This window comes from Taudactylus pleione, unplaced genomic scaffold (assembly GCF_031769625.1).
Source record: "Taudactylus pleione unplaced genomic scaffold, aTauple2 ptg001423l, whole genome shotgun sequence".
Lineage (NCBI taxonomy): Eukaryota > Metazoa > Chordata > Amphibia > Anura > Myobatrachidae > Taudactylus > Taudactylus pleione.
In genome coordinates, this window is record NW_028285822.1 from 496030 (window position 1) to 514861 (window position 18832).

The window sequence follows — 18832 nt, forward strand, 5'->3', positions numbered from 1 at the left end:
TCTGGAAAAAACACACTGGAAGCACGGGAACCTGGAACGAGACTCCTCTAGTTACACTAGCAGCGACAATGATTGTTCAGGCAACTACCTGGAGCACAGGAGCCGGATATATACCCCAGGAAGCCTGCTGATAGGCCCACTGCATCGGCTGACCAGCCTGGCCACTCAGGGAAGGAAGTACTGACATAGGAAAAGTGTCATGGCAGCACCCATGACGGAAACTGCGATCCCCGCTCATGGGGTCGCCTGACACCACAGCTACAGGGTGAATGCTCAGCTCCTCCCACATCGCCGCGCCAGCCACCCGACTGCCCGGGAAGTCAGAGGAAGCCGGCGGGATGGTAAGGGACGGCCGATCCCTGGCTGAACTCTGACAGTACCCCCCCTTTCAGGGTGGACACCGGACACCCACCAGGCTTGCTAGGAAATTTGATGTGGAAGGCTCGAATTAATTGGGGTGCATGAACATCTGTGGCTCTGATCCAGGCCCTCTCCTCAGGACCATAACCCTTCCAATCAATGAGGTATTGGAGAATGTTGGATCTAAACCGAGAATCCAGAATCTTCCCAACTTCGAATTCTGTACCTTGAGAAGTTTGTACTTGAGGTAATTTAGGAGAGGTGGTTTGGAGCCGATTTAACACCAAAGGTTGCAATAGAGAAATATGAAAGGTATTAGATATCTTCAATTGAGGTGGGAGTTCCAATTTATACACAACAGGGTTGATCACTTTGTGAATGCGGTACGGACCAATGAAGCGTGGGGCCAGCTTCATACTGAGAACTTTCAGTCGGATGTTCCTAGTAGATACCCAGACTTTATCTCCAACTCTCAGCAGAGGAACTGCGACCCGTCGTCTGTCAGCGAATCTTTTATAATTCTTGGATGATTGTTTCAACGAGGTATGGATCTTCTTCCAAATGGTTGAAAAAGATTCTACAACGTCAGTAACTGCAGGGACCTCCACTGAAGGTAAATGTTGGAAATCTGGAATCTGGGGATGTTTACCAAATACAGTATAAAAAGGTGTGGAATTGGAGGAAGTGTGGTGCTTGAAGTTATGTGAAAACTCGGCCCAAGGTAGCAAGTCCACCCAATCATCCTGTGAAGAGGACACACAAAGTCTTATAAAGGTCTCCAGTTCCTGATTAACCCTCTCGGTTTGCTCGTTAGTTTGTGGGTGATAAGCTGATGAAAATTTTTATTTGGTTCCACAAGCGCTGCATAAGGCTCTCCAAAACTTGGCTATGAATTGGACTCCACGGTCGGAAACAATCTCTCTTGGAAGACCATGTAATCTAAAAATCTCTTTAACAAAAATTTTTGCCAAATGGGGAGCAGATGGCAGACCTACTAATGGTATAAAATGCGCCATTTTTGAAAAACGATCCACCACTACCCATATGGTGTTATGTCCTTTGGAGCGTGGAAGCTCAGAGATAAAATCCATGGATATATGGGTCCAAGGAATAGTAGGAATGGGTAACGGGCGTAGAAGACCTGCACTTTTTTTGCAAGAAACTTTATGCTGTGAGCATTTTACACATGACAAAATAAATTCTTGAACATCTTTTCTCATCGAGGGCCACCAATAAGAACACTGAAGAAACTTGTATGTTTTGAAAATACCAGAATGCCCAGCAAATAGAGAACAATGAGCCCAGATTAACAACTTTTTACGTAATTCGGGAGTCACAAAAATTTTCCCCGGAGGCGGAGTTAATATTTGAGTTGAAGCGAAGACCATAGGATCCATGATTGGGCGAGATCTCAGATGATTTTCTTCCTGTGTGTCGAGTAGAAAAGACCGCGAGAGAGCATCCGCTTTTTTGTTCAAATTACCGGGGCAAAATTGAAGCTTAATGTTAAACCTTGAGAAAAACAAGGACCAGTGGGCCTGCCTGGCGTTTAAGCGATGAGCCGTCTGAAGGTAAATTAAGTTTTTATGGTCAGTAATAATGGTAACTGGAAACTTGGCCCCCTCCAAACGATGACACCACTCCATTAACGCCAGACGCATAGCTAGGAGTTCTTGATTTGCAATCGCATAGTTTTTCGCTGCAGAGGAAAATTTACGAGAGAAGTATCCACATGGATGTTTCTTCCCGTCACTGGAAATTTGGGATAATACCGCCCCTACACCTACCGAAGAGGCATCCACTTCCACAAAAAATGGTTTATCCAGTTGGGGTTGGCAAAGGATAGGGGCAGTAGAGAATGCCTCTTTCAATCTCTGGAAGGCCTGTATGGCTGAGTCTGGCCACTGGGCTGGGTTAGCGCCCTTCCATGTGAGACTAGTAATGGGGGACACCAGAGTGGTAAAATTCGGTATGAACCGCCAATAATAGTTTGAAAATCCCAAAAAACATTGGGTAGCTTTTAAAGATTTTGGTAATGGCCATTCAGAGATCGCTTCCAGTTTCTCTGGATCCATCTGAATGGTTTCCCCAGAAATTATATGTCCTAGGAAAGGAACTGTGGTCTGTTCGAAGAGACACTTGGATAACTTTCCATAAAGGTGGTGTTTTCGAAGGCAAACTAGAACTTCTCGAACATTTTGGCGATGAGTTTGGAGAGCCTTAGAAAAGATTAGAATATCACCTAAATAAACGACGACAAAGCTGTAGAGAATGTCCTGAAAGATTTCATTTACATAGCCTTGGAATATAGCCGGCGCATTGCAGAGTCCAAAAGGCATTACCAGATATTCAAAATGACCATCTCTGGTATTGAAGGCGGTCTTCCACTCATCCCCAGCTTTGATTCGTATCAAATTGTATGCCCCACGAAGATCTAGTTTAGAGAGCAATTTAGCTCCACGAACCTTGTCGAAAAGCTCAGGAATTAAAGGTAATGGGTACCGATTTTTTACAGTCATTTGGTTGAGGCCACGCTAGTCTATACAGGGCCGGAGGCCTCCATCCTTCTTGCTCACAAAAAAGAACCCTGCCCCTGCAGGGGAGGAGGAAGGCCGTATGAACCCTTTGGCTAGAATTTCCTTAATGTAAGTTGCCATGGCGGCTGTTTCTGGAACCGACAAAGGATAGGTTTGGCCCTGAGGGGGAATCTTCCCCGGGAGAAGTTCTATTCCACAATCCCACAACCGATGAGGAGGGAGTTGGTCAGCAGCCTGCTCGCAGAAGACATCGGCAAAATCTCAATATGCTTGTGGTAGACTGGAGACAGAAGGATCTTTTGGCTTGTCGGTCGGGGGGAACTTTGCACCTGTACTGGGGTGTACCGAGTGGGTACGTACAGGAAGTACCTGGGTTAGGCATCGATGGAAACAGTTTGGTCCCCATGATACAATTTGCATATTGGACCAATCAAAAGTAGGACTATGCTTCCTTTGCCACGGTAAACCCAGAACCAGCTCATAAGCAGACTTAGGAAGTATGAGGAATTCAATGGTCTCTTGGTGCAGGCAACCAACCCTGAGGGTCACGGGCTGGGATTTCAAAGATATGGATTCACCTAGCATGGTTTTACCATCTACACCGGAAAGCAGTAATTTGTCAGGTAAAGGTACCACCGAAATACCAAGGGACTGGATTAAAGATTTGGAAATAAAATTTCCAGCAGCACCGGAATCTATAAGGGCTTTAACATCCCTTGTCCTGAACTGGTGGGAAAGAGATACAGGCAGTAAACTGTCAGTTAATTGGGAGTGCTTAAAAATGACCCCTAATTGAATACTCCCGACATCAACTAGGGTCTCGCATTTCCCGCCAGCAGGGGACAATTCTTTAAGATGTGCTCAGGGGCAGCACTATAAAGGCACAATATATTTTGAAAGCGCCGATTGTGTTCGGCTGTGGTTAGCCTGGTTCTGTTGATCTGCATAGGTTCCTCACCCCTGGAGGTGGGGGAATGGGATTGACTTCCTGGGGCCGGATGATCTCGAGGACGATCCCCATGACCTCTATTACCCCACCACTCCCTATAGCGTAAATCAATCTTTATGCAGAGGGAAATAGTCTCAGAAAAAGACGTAGGTAAATCCCTGGATGCTAATTCATCTTTCATCCTTTCGGACAACCCATGGAGGAAGGCTGCTTTGAGTGCTTCTTCATTCCATTTAAGTTCCAATGCAAGGGTCTGAAACTGCACCATGTACTGTCCCACCGAGCGAGAACCTTGGTGGACATGGAGTAAGTCGGAGGAAGCAGAAACCGGTCTGCCGGGCTCATCAAAAATCCATTTGAAGGCTGTCACAAAGTCTTCGTATTTAGAAACTAACGGATCAGCCCGTTCCCAAAGAGGGGAAACCCAGTCCAATGCATCCCCAGTCATTAATGAAAATACATAGGTGACCTTAGACCGGGAGGTAGGGAAATTCTGGGGGAGGCACTCAAACTGGATTTCACATTGGTTTATGAAACCACGACATCGTTGGGGAGTACTGTCAAACCTTTCAGGGGTGGCCAAGTGGAGACGAGACTTTGTGGCGTAGCCCCTTGAGGTAACCCTGGAGAACCAGCAGGAACGACAGGTGGTGAGGCCGTGGACATAGATGCCAGTGTATTTTGTATGGTCATTAACTGTCCGGACAATTCTTGCAGGTACTGAGCCACATATCGCTGTGCCGCCTCTTGGTTATCCATACGGCTTGTTAACCCTTGAAGAATCCCTGTACCTTGGGCACCTGCGGCTTCCATTGGGCCTGAACAAACTGTCACACTGGGCGGCGGGTTTTTGAAAGTCGAGGTCTGAGGCTGTGGGAGGAGACGAAGGCGAGGGGCCTGGATGTATGATCTCTGCATCCACAAGTCTTGGTCGTTGGCTAGACCTAGTCAATGGTGCGGAGTCTAACTCACAAGGAGGTGTTCGCCAGTGACCCCTCCAAGCGGGATGTGGGCTTGTGCAGCTCCCTGTAAGCAGGTCGCATTTTGTTATGTTACAGCCTTATTCCAAAATGGAATAAATTCATTTTTGTTCTCAAAATTCAACACACAATACCCCATAATGACAATGTGTTAAAAGGTTTTTTGAGATTACTGCAAATTTAATAAAAAAAAAAACTGGTAATAAAGAACTTTCTTGTTTATGAAGCCCGTGGAGTGCCGCCTGTTCTGTTTTCATATGGACATTGGATTGCTGCATTACTCTAAGGAAGGGACCCCCACACTTTATGTTAGAACTGAGAGTACCACTCTACATGTTGTAAATTTAAATATATATATCTATATCTTTACACAAGATAAGATGGCACCCCACAGATAAAGGGTTAATACTTTCCCAGGTGCTATATGTATATATATATATATATATATATATTGTGGCAGTATCACCAGAGGTGGTGCTGGTGCGCAGCAGATTCTGTGTGGGGCAGGACAGATCCACCCACACAGAGTAGAAAAGCATTATTGTGTGAAATTGAAGCAGCTGAGCTGCAGGCTGAGGAAGCCTGGGCCTACTGTATACCTGGAGAATACAGGGAAGGCATAGAGACTGACTTTGTTTGTATAGCTGTGGCAGCCAAGCCAGGCTGGAGCCGATGATAGACCTGCAGAGAAGCAGACTGAGACTTTATTGGCAGATTAGCTGAAACCTTATAGAGAGGGTTCAAGAAATGAAATAGATGCCCTAAATAGGGGCTAGGTTGTTTATTATTTTCTGTTTGTTCCTGACTTTCCATGCTGGAAAGTAAAGCACCATTAATTTACTTGAAAGCTCTGTGAGGAGACACATTAAGCACCTAAACACTGCATCAATCCACCGAGCTAATTACCCCCAAGATATCACTATATATATATATATATATATATATTACAGTACTGTGCAAAACTTTTAGGCAGGTGTGGAAAAAATGCTGCAAGGTGTTAATAGTTTATTTTTATCGATTAACTAAATGCAAAATGAATTAACAGAAGAGAAATTTAAATCAAATCAATATTTGGTGTGACCACCCTTTGTCTTCGAAACAGCATCAATTCCTCTAGGTACACTTACAAATAGCTTTTGAAGGAACTTGGCATGGAGGTAGTTCAAATCATCCTGGAGAACTAACTACAGACCTTCTGTGGATGTAGGCTTGCTCAAATCTCTTCATTTAATCCCAGACTGACTCTGTATTTTTGAGATTAGGGACCATATAACCACTTCCAGAACTTCTTGTTGAAGATAGTTCTTAATGACATTGGCTTATGTTTGGGGTCTTTGTCCTGCTGCAGAATAAATTTAGAGCCAATCAGATGCCTCCCTAATGGTATTGCATGATGGATAATACCTGCCTGTATTTCTCAGCATTGAGGACACCATTAATCCTGACCAAATCCCCAATGCCATTTGCTGAAATGCAGCCCCAAACTTGCAAGGAACCGCCACCATGTTTCACTGTTGCATGCAGACACTCATTATTGTACAGCCAAATATTTCACATTTTGACTCATCAGTCCAAAGCACCTGCTGTCCTTTTTCTGCACCCAAGTTCCTATGTTTTCATGCATAGTTGAGTCAATTGGCCTTGTTTCCATGTCAAAGGTATGGCTTTTTGGCTGCAATTCTTCCATTAAGACCACTTCTGGACAGACTTCTCCAAACAGTAGATGGGTGTATCTGGGCCCCACTGGGCCAGTTCTGAGCTGATGGCACTGCTGGACATCTTCTGATTTAGAAGGGAAGTCAGCATGATGTGTCTTTCATTTGATGCACTGTTTCCTTGGCCAGCCACTGCGTCTAAGGTCCTCAATGTTGCCTGTTTCTTTGAGCTTCTTCAAAAGAGCTTGAGCAGCACATCTTGAACCCCAGTCTGCTTTGAAATCTTTGCCTGGGAGAGACCTTGCTGATGCAGTATAACTACTTTGTGTCTTGTTGCTGTGTTCAGTGTTGCCCTGGTGTATGACCTGTGATGTGAAACGGTCTTCCACAACCTCACCTTTGTAGCAAAGTTTGGCTGTTCTTCACCCAGTTTTAATCCTCCTACACAGGTGTTTTTGTTTCAGTTAATGACTGTGTTTCAAGCTACATATGAAAATGATCATCATTATCACCTGTTTGGTATGATGAGTAATCATACACCTGAATATAATCCTAGAAAATCCCTGACTTTGTGCCAGTGTACCTAGAAGAACTGATGTTGTTTTGAAGGCAAATGTTGGTCACACCAAATATTTATATATAAATAAAAGACAAAATAATCAATGTTACTTAGAAAACAGTGTTGGAAACTAAAAAGCTAAAAAACAAATAAATAATAGAGGGGGTGCACCATAGCACATAAAAGTTTTTATCTAACAGGCATAATAACACAACACAAGCTTAATAGTAATGCTCGTATCAAGACAATAAACTCTGTGGGCTGGTTACCACATGGTTTTATACTACACCAGACGGGGCAAGCTGCATACTCCGTGATCACCTTGGACTCTCATTTCATGCTGGTTGCTTCCATTAGAAGTTCACCGTGCTGGAGCCACTTCAAGCTGCAGTCTTTTAGAGTACCATACTAGTCTTGTCATGGCAACTATGGATTATGTACATGATAATAAAGTTTAAAGTATGTTTCTGACTTCACAAATCTGGAAAGTACCTTTATCTCTACGTATAGTAGATGTGATATCCTTTATCGTTGGGTTACCCACAGTTCAGTGGAAATTCTAAAGAAGCACCCCAGCAAATTACAAGATATAAAGTGTGAGTGCCGGAACACAGATACATACACACACACATATATATATATATACAGTCAGGTGCATAAATATTGGGACATTGACAGAATTTTCATATTTTGGCCTCTATTCACCACCACAATGGCTTTGAAATGAAACAAACAAGATGTGCTTTAACTGCAGACTTTCAGATTTAATTTGAGGGTAATTACATCCAAATTAGGTGAACGGTGTAGGAATTACAACGGTTTCTATATGTGCCTCCCACTTTTTAAGGGGCCAAAAGTAATGGAAATATCAACTCAAAAGCTATTTCATGGACAGGTGTGGGCTATTCCCTCATTATTTCATTATCAATTAAGCAGGTAAAAGGTCTGGAGTTGATTCTAGGTGTGACATTTGCATTTGGAACTTAGTTGCTGTTGACTCTCAATATGAGATCCAAAGAGCTGTTACTATCAGTGAAGCAAGCCATCATTAGGCTAAAAAATCAAAACACACCCATCAGAGAGATAGCAAAAACATTAGGTGTGGCCAAATCAACTGTTTGGAACATTCTTAAAAAGAAAGAACACACTGGAGAGCTCAGCAACACCAAAAGACCCGGAAGACCACGGAAAACAACTGTGGTGGATGACAGAAGAATTATTTCCCTGGTGAAGAAAAACCCCTTCACAACAGTTGGCCAAATCAAGAACACTCTCCAGGAGGTAGGTGTATATGTGTCAAAGTCAACAATCAAGAGAAGACTTCACAAGAGTGAATATAGAGGGTTCACCACAAGATGTAAACCATTGGTGAGCCTCAAAAACTGGAAGACCAGATTAGAATTTGCCAAACATCATTTAAAAAAGCCATTACAGTTCTGGAACAACATCCTATGGACAGATGAGACAAAGATCAACTTGTACCATGGTGATGGGAAGAGAAGAGTATGGAGAAGGAAAGGAACTGCTCATGATCCAAAACATACCACCTCATCAGTGAAGCATGGTGGTGGTAGTGTCATGGCGTGGGAATGTATGGCTGCCAATGGAACTGGTTCCCTTGTATTTATTGATGATGTGACTGCTGACAAAAGCAGCAGAATGAATTCTGAAGTGTTTCGGGCAATATTATATGCTCATATTCAGTCAAATGCTTCAGAACTCATTGGACGGCACTTCACAGTGCAGATGGACAATGACCCAAAGCATACTGCAAAAGCAACCAAAGAGGTTTTTAAGGCTAAAAAGTGGAATGTTATGCAATGGCCAAGCCAATCCCCTGACCTGAATCCGATTGAGCATGCATTTCACTTGATGAAGACAAAACTGAAGGGAAAATGCCCCAAGAACAAGCAGGAACTGAAGACATTTGCAGTAGAGGCCCAGCAGAGCATCACCAGGGATGAAACCCAGAATCTGGTGATGTCTATGCGTTCCAGACTTAAGGCTGTAATTGCCTGCAAAGAATTTGCAACAAAGTATTAAAAAGTGAAAGTTAGATTTAGAATTGTTTAGTTTGTCCCATTACTTTTGGTCCCTTAAAAAGTGGAAGGCACATATAGAAACCGTTGTAATTCCTACACCATTCACCTGATTTGGATGTAATTACCCTCAAATTAAATCTGAAATTCTGCAGTTAAAGCACATCTTATTTGTTTCATTTCAAAGCCATTGTGGTGGTGAATACAGGCCAAAACATGAAAATTCTGTCAATGTCCCAATATTTATGCACCTGACTGTATATATATATATAGTAAGATAAAAAATAGGATGACAGCGACCTCTCTGGTGTCCCAAGCCCATAAAATTATGACTGAGCAGTGTGTTAAAAATATAACATCAGTTTTATTTAGTAAAACCAAGTCAGGCAAAAAATATATTCCATAAAATAACACTTTAAATGTAGGCTAGAAATAGGTAGAATAATAAAACAGCACTAAAAAAAAATATATATAAAATCAGACACTTTTGCACTGGTGGTCAAATATTGTGTGATAAAGACTGGTTTACTGTGGCGCTGTCTACATCCTTCATGTAATATAATATATATATATAATATAATATGTGTATTCCAATGAGCACACAATTCTGTGAATTAGCAGCTCCACCATTTTGTGAGTGACAGCAATCTCATTCTGTGAGAGTGCTGAATCTACAGTTAACCACAGGGTGTGATGGCATACCATATCTGTATTGCGCAAGGAACACGTCAATTAAGGTGCCAGCCTTAATGATCGTAATTTCATTGCTTTTTGGAGTTTGAGTGGCAGAAAATAATAAGTTTTGTGAATTTTCAGATCATGTCTAAGCAGCCTCAATGGGACATGTGAAACCGTAAGGTTGTTTGTCTATGGAGTTTCATAGCTTTTTTAACTATCAGGGTTTGGATGAGCAAACCGGGCCACCTGCAGGGGAGAAGGGCAACAAAATGGTACACTAACGCAGGTGGAAGAGGGGACAGCACACAGGAGGTTGGTTTGGGGGCGCAAAGTGTGAGACGGCTGTAGGCATGTGGGGTAGTGGCAGCAGCGGTGGTGCAGAGCAGTGGCAGCGGTGCAGTGCAAAGAGGTCATCAGTGGGTGACAGAGGGCTCACTGGTTGTGCGTATGTACCTGAGAAAATCAAATCAATAAGTCACAGATGGACGAATGTAGCAGTGAGATCCATCTACGCATCTATGTTAAAAATGTAATGTGTAAAAAAAATGGCGTAGCCTCCCCCCGCAGAAAACAACCAGCGCCGGGCTTTGGAGCCCCAGTACTGGTTGTGCTAAATACAGGGAACAAATGACGTAGGGCTCCCCCGTATTAAGCACAACCAGCACCAGGCTTTTCAGAACCTGTCCTGGTTGCCAAAATACGGGGGGACAAATGATGTAGGGATCCCCCATACTTAGCGCAACCAGCACTTGGCTCTGAATCAGTCCTGGTTCTGTAAATACAGGGGGAAAAATGGGTAGGGCTTCCCAGTATATACCAGGGGGTGATGCCACAGCCAGGGGAGCTCTGTCACCGGGCCCCCCAGCCGAAGCATCACCCCTGACTGCTAGTCAGCCCAGGCCGGGAATCCCTAGGGAGTTGGGGAGCCCCAAATTAAAGGGGTCCCCCTCTCCAGGGCACCCCAGGCTGATAGCCTGGGGCTATCCCCAGCACCCCCGGGCGGTGGGTGCTGGGTTGATTTATGTTGTGTGGTGCATATGAATATTTAAATATTGTCTTTTGCAGTAGTACTACAGGTCCCAGCAGGCACCCCCCACACGCTGGCACTTGGAGAACCACAAGTACCATCAGGTGGGGCCTTTAGTACCCCTGCAAAAGAAATATTAAAATAAAATAGACAGACACCATTTTTTTGTTTTATTTAGCAGGACCTTCACCTGGGGGGCGGCAGCCTTAAGCTCTTTTACATGGCTGCTGCTCCCCCAGGACTTCTATGGCGTCCTCACCTGGAGGGCAAGGGCCTTTAAGCTCTTTTTCCTGGCCATCGCCCATCCAGGGCTTCCGCAGTGTCTTCTGTCTTCGGCAGCTCTTCTCTGCTGCTTCCCCGTCGCCGACTGAGTGCACGGCAACTTGCGCTGGCAGCATTTAAGCCAGCCGAGGGGGCGGGGCGATGACATAATGAGCCGTGATTGAATTTCAAAAATGCCACTGAGGCGCCATTTTTGAAAAGGGCACACTCGGTTCTCACCATTGAATTCAATGGTGAGAACCGCTCATTGGCTGAGAGGCGGAAGGCTCGCCTCTCTCAGCCAGTGAGCGCTCCGCACCAGGAGTTCTGGTCTGAAATCCCGCAGTGCAGCTGTCATTCAGGTAGTAGTGTTCTTAGAGAACACTACTAATGTTCGTGGGCTCAGTTTATTCGTTTGTTTTTTTTTGCCAAGACCCAGGATTTGTCTACTTTGGAACGAAGAGGACAAATCCACGCATAGGAGGAGGTGAGTATGGAATGTTTATTACAGGTACACCATTGGATTGCCAACTGGAAAAGAGGACAGATTGGCTTCAGGGATACCTGGTGAGTATGTGAGATAGTGTATGCATGTGTGAGTACATGTGAGTGTGCATGTATGTTTAAATAAAATTATACTTTTCTACAGTGTGTGTGTTGTGTTTTTTTAATATTGCTTTTGTTGTGGAACTAGAGCTACCAGCATGCCCATAATGCCCCACATGCTGATACTTGTGTTTCTCCAAGTACCAGCATGTGGGGGAGGCTTGCTGGGAACTGTAGTTTCACAGCAAAAGGCAATATTTTAAATTTAAATTTAATTGCACCACACTCTGCATAATCAATCCGGCACCCACCGCCAAGTGGTGCCGGGGATAGCCCCGGGCTATCAGCCTGTGCCTGGGGTGCCCTGGAGAGGGGGACCCCTTTATTGGGGGGGTTTCCAACTCCCCAGGGATTCATGGCCTGGGCTGACTAGCGGTCTGGGGTGATCCTGCGGCTGGGGGGACCAATGAAAAGGCTCCCCTGGCTGTGGCATCACCCCCCCGCTAGAAAGGGTCTGGTGCTGGTTCTGGGAAATACAGGGGGGGCCCATGCATTTTTTGCCCCTGTATTTCCATAACCAGGACTGGCTCAGAACCCAGTGCTGGTTGCGCTAAATATGGGGGACTCCTACGTCATTTGTCCCCTGTATTTTGGCAACCAGGACTGGTTCTGATAAGCCTGGTACTGGTTGTGCTTCATACGGGGGACCACTACATCATTTGTCCCCTGTATTTAGCACAACCAGTACTGGGGCTCCATAGCCCAGGGTTGGTTGTTTTTTGGGGAGGGGGCCACGCCATTTTTTTTTTACACTGTTTTTATTTTTAAACACAGAAGCACAGACGGGTCTCACTGACCCGTCCGTGCTTCTGTGTTTGTTTTTTTTAAACACAGATGCAGGTATCACCGAATTTTCAGATCCGAGCCTGCATCTGTGTGCTGCTACCTCTCCCAGGTCCCAACGCCTGCACACTGCCGCCGCTAATGCCGGCTACTGGCCACAGGTAACGCCTGCTAACCCCTACCCCCTCTCCCCCGCATCCCGGCAGCAGCAGGAAACGCTGGCTTCCTGGCCCCCAGTCCCGGCCCCTGCTACCGCCCGCAAACGACGCCCATCCTGCTAAACCCAAGTGAAGCCACTATGACTACACCTGCTACCTCTACAATGGTGCATTCTTGAGGTAGTAGTTTAAAAACTAACTTTCTAATTTACCTGAACCCCAAAAGCACGTACCTTGGCACAATAGCTACCTAATAAAACAAACCCCAAGTCTAAATTTGCCACCTACCCTTTTGCCTTCTCAAAAAAAAAACATAGACTACAGCAGAAAAGTGGTCCTAACTGAGAATGTCAGAAAAATGTGACAGTTGGAGCTTTAGATTACCCCCAAATCCTCACTTTTTATGTTTATACCCTGAAATTTGGCATGCAGCACCGTGCGACAGTTCTACCCGCCCCTACTAAATTTCAACTTGGTACCTTTTATAGTTTTTGAGGTGTAGCCCCTTAAACACCTACCCCCCCCTTCTCTATGGAGAAATCCGTTTTTTTTGATGCAGCCTTAATATAAGGTCACGACCGCCCTTATAATATATATATATATATATATATATATACACATGCAAATTCACGCATACTGTATATGGGTATATATATATATATATATATATATATATAAATATATATATTTATACACATATACACTTGATGATTTTTTTGATATGGGCCCCCACAATTAAATTGGCCATGTTTCCCACAGTCCTTAATCCGACCCTGATGATTTGTGCTTGGATTGAGACTTGCAATTGAATTGGGATTCTATCAGATTTAAAATATGGCTATTGTTAGGGCTGTACAGAGTTAATTAGTTTGGCCTATTTTTCTTTAACAAGGGTTAACTTGTCTTCTTGATACATCAGTGGTGTGATATATATCCTTTTATATAGGGTCCTCTCAAGGTGTAGAATGTTTAGACAATGCTTAGGTACAATTTTATGAACAGTGCACATTTCCTTTAAATACATACAAGTAAGCATACCTTTATAAATAGATCAACCCATTAATTTTTAATTTTCACAGGTCTATCTGAAGAACATGGAGAAGGTAAGGAGTGTAATAAATAAAGCTAATGTTTGCTTTTTTTTTTAAAACAAACAAAAATAAATTGTGAGTGATTGCACATAGAAGATCAAGTAAGTTTATAGGAGTTTTTGAAATAGAAATCCTTTTAAAATTTCAGTGTGGATGTCAGGGTCCAGGGGTAGTGGTTGTGCATCGCTCCCCTGTGCATCACCCCATCACCCCTGTCTGTCTACAACTCCCCATTAGATTGTAAGCTCTAATCGAACAGGGCCCTCTTCCCCCATTAGATATTCCTTCCCTCACTTATACCATCATCTCCTCCCCACTGCCTAAAATGCAACCAAACTTTTGGGTTCAGCTGTACTGCTGCTTATTTGGGTACTATGACTGTTGCTGCAGTAATGTTTATAAAACTTGTCAATGTCACTTTTTTCTTGTCTTGTTGGTTTCGGTTCATGTACTTTGTGAGGCTCTGTGGACCAGTTGTGAGCGGCATCATAGAAAAAAACAACCACATACGCACCCCTAACCAGTGACCCAAACCAAAAATTCAACCGTACACTTACACGCATTCTCACATCAGGCCTAAGCAAAGGAATTCTAACCAACCAAGAACACAACTTCATACACAACCTACATCCAGCCATTCCGGTCTTTTACGATCCCCCAAAAGTAGACAAAAGCACCACAAACCCCCAGGCAGACCCATCATCTCTGGCATCAATTCTATATCATCTAATCTGTCACAATACATTCACCACTTCCTCCAACTGTATGTAAAACAACAAAAATCACACCTGCAAGACACCACACATATACTGAAAATACTGGAGGACACCACTAGTGGTAATGACCACTGGCTTGTTACCAGCAATGTCACATCACTTTACAACATCATCAACCACCAACAGGGACTAGACAGTGTCAAACATTATTTGGAACAAGACAGCACACTTGACCCACACCAGACTGCATTCATCCCAGAGGGCATTGAATACATACTCATCCACAACTAATTCTGGTTCAACGGAGACTTCTTTCTACAGAAAACAGGGACCGCTATGGGACCAAGGCCCTCATTCAGAGCCACTCGCTAGTGGCAGTACGCTCATTCCGAGCGATGTTCGCACATCTGCGCATGCGTACGGTTTTTAGTACGCATGCGCGAACCAGTCAGTGCGGCCGAAAATCGTTTGTACGCAATATAGCGAGTGCCTGCTATTTTGAGTGACAGAATGAGGCGTATGTGGGTGGTAACAGGGGAAGGTGCTTGAAAACGGGGAGTGGAGATCAGAACGCAGGCATGCTTAAAGGTCAAAACGGGCGTTTTATGGGTGTGCATAATTAATATAGCAGCGTCAATGACCACGTCATTTGGGTTTTTTTAACTCAGAACTGCTCGCAAAATAGCGGTTGAAAAAACCAACCACAAGAATAGCGAGCAGTTCATATCCTGTTCGATGTACTCGATTAATCAAATAAATAGCGGACATGACGTAGGATGCGAGCGGCCAGGGGGCGTATTTTTCCAAAAAACGAACGCAAGTTTTGCTCGCTCGTTCAGACATAGAGGCGTGAACAGACCGCAAACAGCGAATGGTTCATTTGAATAGCCACCCCTTGTTTTAGAACGAACGACCGCAAATAGCGAGTGGCTCTGAATGAGGGCCCAAGTTCGCCCTTAGTTATGCGAACCTGTTCATGAGCAGATAAGAGGACTCCCACATCTGGACTGGCGATAACTGGGAGGCGAACTTGGTCCTCTGGACCAGGTACATAGACGACATATTCTGTATCTGGAAAGGACCCCTCAAAACACTACTTGACTAAATCCAACACATCAACAACACCAACAACCTCCATTTCACTACATGCTACAGTCAGGCCTCTGTCAATTTCCTAGATCTAGAAATTTTCATCCAAAACAGACAAATCCATACCAGGACCTTCCAAAAACCCGTTGACGTCAGTCGTTACATTCTATCAAGCAGTGATCATCACTTTGAATTAGCTTAACTACATCCCCACTGGACAATTCAAACGCATCAGACACAACTGCACAAGACTCACAGACTATATGGAACAAGGACAATCACTCAAACAGCAATTCATAAACAAGGCATACAACACAGGAAAAATGGAAAAAACCTTCATACAAATAAGTGAGAAAGACAGGAAACCCCTTATTGAGTACAAACAACACACCCAACCACCTATTTGCCATGTCCCATTCATCACACAATACAATACCCATGCAACTAACATCAGAAAAATCATTAACAAACATTGAGACCTCCTTCTCAAAGACGAGCAGCTCAGGGAAGTATTACCAGACAAAGCACAAGTCATATATCGCAAGGCCCCTAACATTCACAACAAGCTGTTTCTCAACCACATTCCACCTCCCACCCTCACACAAAGCACCTGGCACAACTCAACAACAACGAAAGGGTTTTTCCATTGCGGCACATGCAAAAACTGCAAAATTCTGCAATATAGAAACACCACACCCACCACAAAGGGCCTTAGTTTCATAGGAATTAAACATGTGAAGAAACACTGGAGAGGAGGCGACCTCACCAAAAGTCTCAACAAAGAGGAGCTGAAGTAGATCTTTCTACTCCAAATACCTAAACATTGATAATGAGGTGAAATCTGTCATCACGAGATGAACACCGACACACAGTCATCCACATTGTCCACCTACACATACAAACTTCCCACCTACACAAACCTAAAGTCCCCCTTCCTCCACTCCTGCCCCCCCACTCCTCACATCCCCCATGCCACCACCACCCTTTTTATCCCCAGTACATCATAAACTGCACCTCACTTCACATCCTGCCCAGAAAACACATCAAGCCTACCCACCTCCAGCCACACTTCACGATACCCCCATTTCCAAACAAATGATCTCTCCCTCCTCAAAATGCAGCACCACCTCCCATTAGTCAGTGACAACACACCCCCATATCACGTCACTACCCGTATGCTGTCCTCCCCACAGCACCAACAACACCTCCCCCATATCCACCATCAACCACACACTCCCATCCCTCATGCACACCCCAGCTGCCCACACACCGTCAGCCTGCTACTCTCGGATTGGCAGTGGCAACCCACATGTCCACACCCATACCCGGAAGTGCGGTTTAAAAAGGACTGATATCGCTGCACTCACTGCAAATAGCTACTCATACCTCCTGGAAGAAGGCCAAGGCTGAAACACGTTGGTGACTACTCACCACCCACCACTTTTCGCCACCAGGGAAACAGCGCCCCTGACCTCTGGAGTCAGAGCAGCCTGTACCCGGACATATACCCACTCTCCCACCACACAAGGATGGTTTCCTAAGCAAGGAATGCTCACCTGCCCAAGCTACCAACAGCACCAGAAGCCACCAGTAACCCTACCCTGGGCAGCTACAGAGTGCATCCCAGACAACCATCCTCCACAGTGGTTATTTGTCACCTGCCACACGACACGCAAGCAACCCCCAGAGAAGGGTCCCTCACCACTGGACCCCAGCCGCTTACCACCAAGCGAGCTACTTCACCATCAGGTCCAGGTGTAGTGCGAACACCGCACCCACCTCCACACCCAGCCCCACTGACAACCATTCTGCAACACCTGTGTTCCAGCTATTGAACCATCAGGAAGGGTACTTACCCACATCAAACCCCAGCCACAACATTCACCACAAGAGCAACCTAGGTATACTTAAGAACTTGAGACACTGCATCCAGCAACCACCATGCGGGACGCCGCCAGCACGAACTGCCTATCACAGATCCACACTTACCCAGTCACTTATACTCTCTCAGATGGCTCCTTAAGACTGTAGACCAAAGTTCCAGCAGGGATAATGTGCTGGTCCAGAACCGCACGGCAAGGAGACCCCTGAAAGGGTCCACCTACCTTCCCACTGGAGCTCAGCCTATCACACCTCTCCCACCAGATCCTACTCACTCTCCCCTACTCCACAACACCTTCCCCCCGGACCTTATATGAGCAGCATTGTGCCTGTCAATAAATGATTTGGCCCCAACATTTGGTTGTCTGTATCCTTTATGCTACTACACACCACACTATTCACCACCGCCTCCACACACAACTACCACCCCCAATACACCACACCTCATCATCCAGCCAACCCACTATCCACAAGAAAAGCGCACCCGACAACAATTATCAATTCTACCATTATCAGTACCTGGTACTCCTGTAAGATGGTGCAGCACTTCACATACCCATCTACCCCACCTACCTGCAACTTACTTACTCTCTCACCCTTCACTCTACTCTACCAACCCCACCAACCTCCCCCCCACCCCTACCTCCCACACAAATACCCCACCGTCCTTTCCTCCCACCCCCCCCTCACCAACACTATTCCATTAACTACACACAGCACCCCATTCTCCCCACCCCACCTCATACACCTTCAACATTACTCTCCAAAAAAGCCTACACCCCGGATGTGCGCACTCCACACCAACCAAATATAAAAAAACAACAATAATAATCATCATCATCATTATCATCTACAGCACCCAACAGCTCAGTTTGAAAGATGAGCATTCTGAGACTGTGACATAAATTGTTGGACATGTTACAAGATGCATCTATGGCTAAAAATCACCTATAATTAAATTGGTGATAGATCACTAAAAACAATAGAAACCATCGTAAAATGGCGAATCTGGAGAAATGATCTATGAGCTTCCTTATGTTCATGTTGATTTTCTATCATACTTTTATTCACAGCTTGAAGTATAATGTCAATCATCATGGTTTTGATGATACTATATTTACAGATACTATATTTACAGATACTAGGGGGTAAATTTACTAAAGTGAGAGTTTTTAGAAGTGGAGATGTTGCCCATAGCAACCAATCAGAATCTACTTAAGAACAGCTTCTAGAAGATAATAGCTAGAATCTGATTGGTTGCTATGGGACAACATCTCCACTTCTAAAAACTCTCACTTTAGTAAATTTACCCCTAGTAGTTTGATGTGAAAATGTAGTTGACATTTTTATTTATTTCTAAATAGTCTTGACCATCTTTTTCTTGATTATAAATTGTAATGCTGATCGGTATGTTGCAAAGGGTAGAGGAGTTTGTCAACTGAGCAGTTGACTCGTGAGCACTG

The 18832-nt window shown here is 44.6% G+C and overlaps 1 protein-coding gene across 3 annotated transcripts in view; it reads left to right on the forward strand.

The window, feature by feature from the left end:
* The window catches only part of LOC148442659 (troponin T, cardiac muscle-like), a 127573-nt gene that overhangs the window by 60869 nt on the left and 47872 nt on the right, over nucleotides 1-18832 (forward strand). For 2 of the 3 annotated variants that reach the window (XM_088463667.1, XM_088463669.1), the window contains one exon: nucleotides 13672-13695. The exons of the other annotated variant lie outside the window; for it this stretch is intronic. In XM_088463667.1, coding sequence (XP_088319793.1) covers nucleotides 13672-13695 — 24 coding nt within the window. The remainder of the gene's footprint in view (nucleotides 1-13671; nucleotides 13696-18832) is intronic. 3 annotated transcript variants of the gene reach the window in all.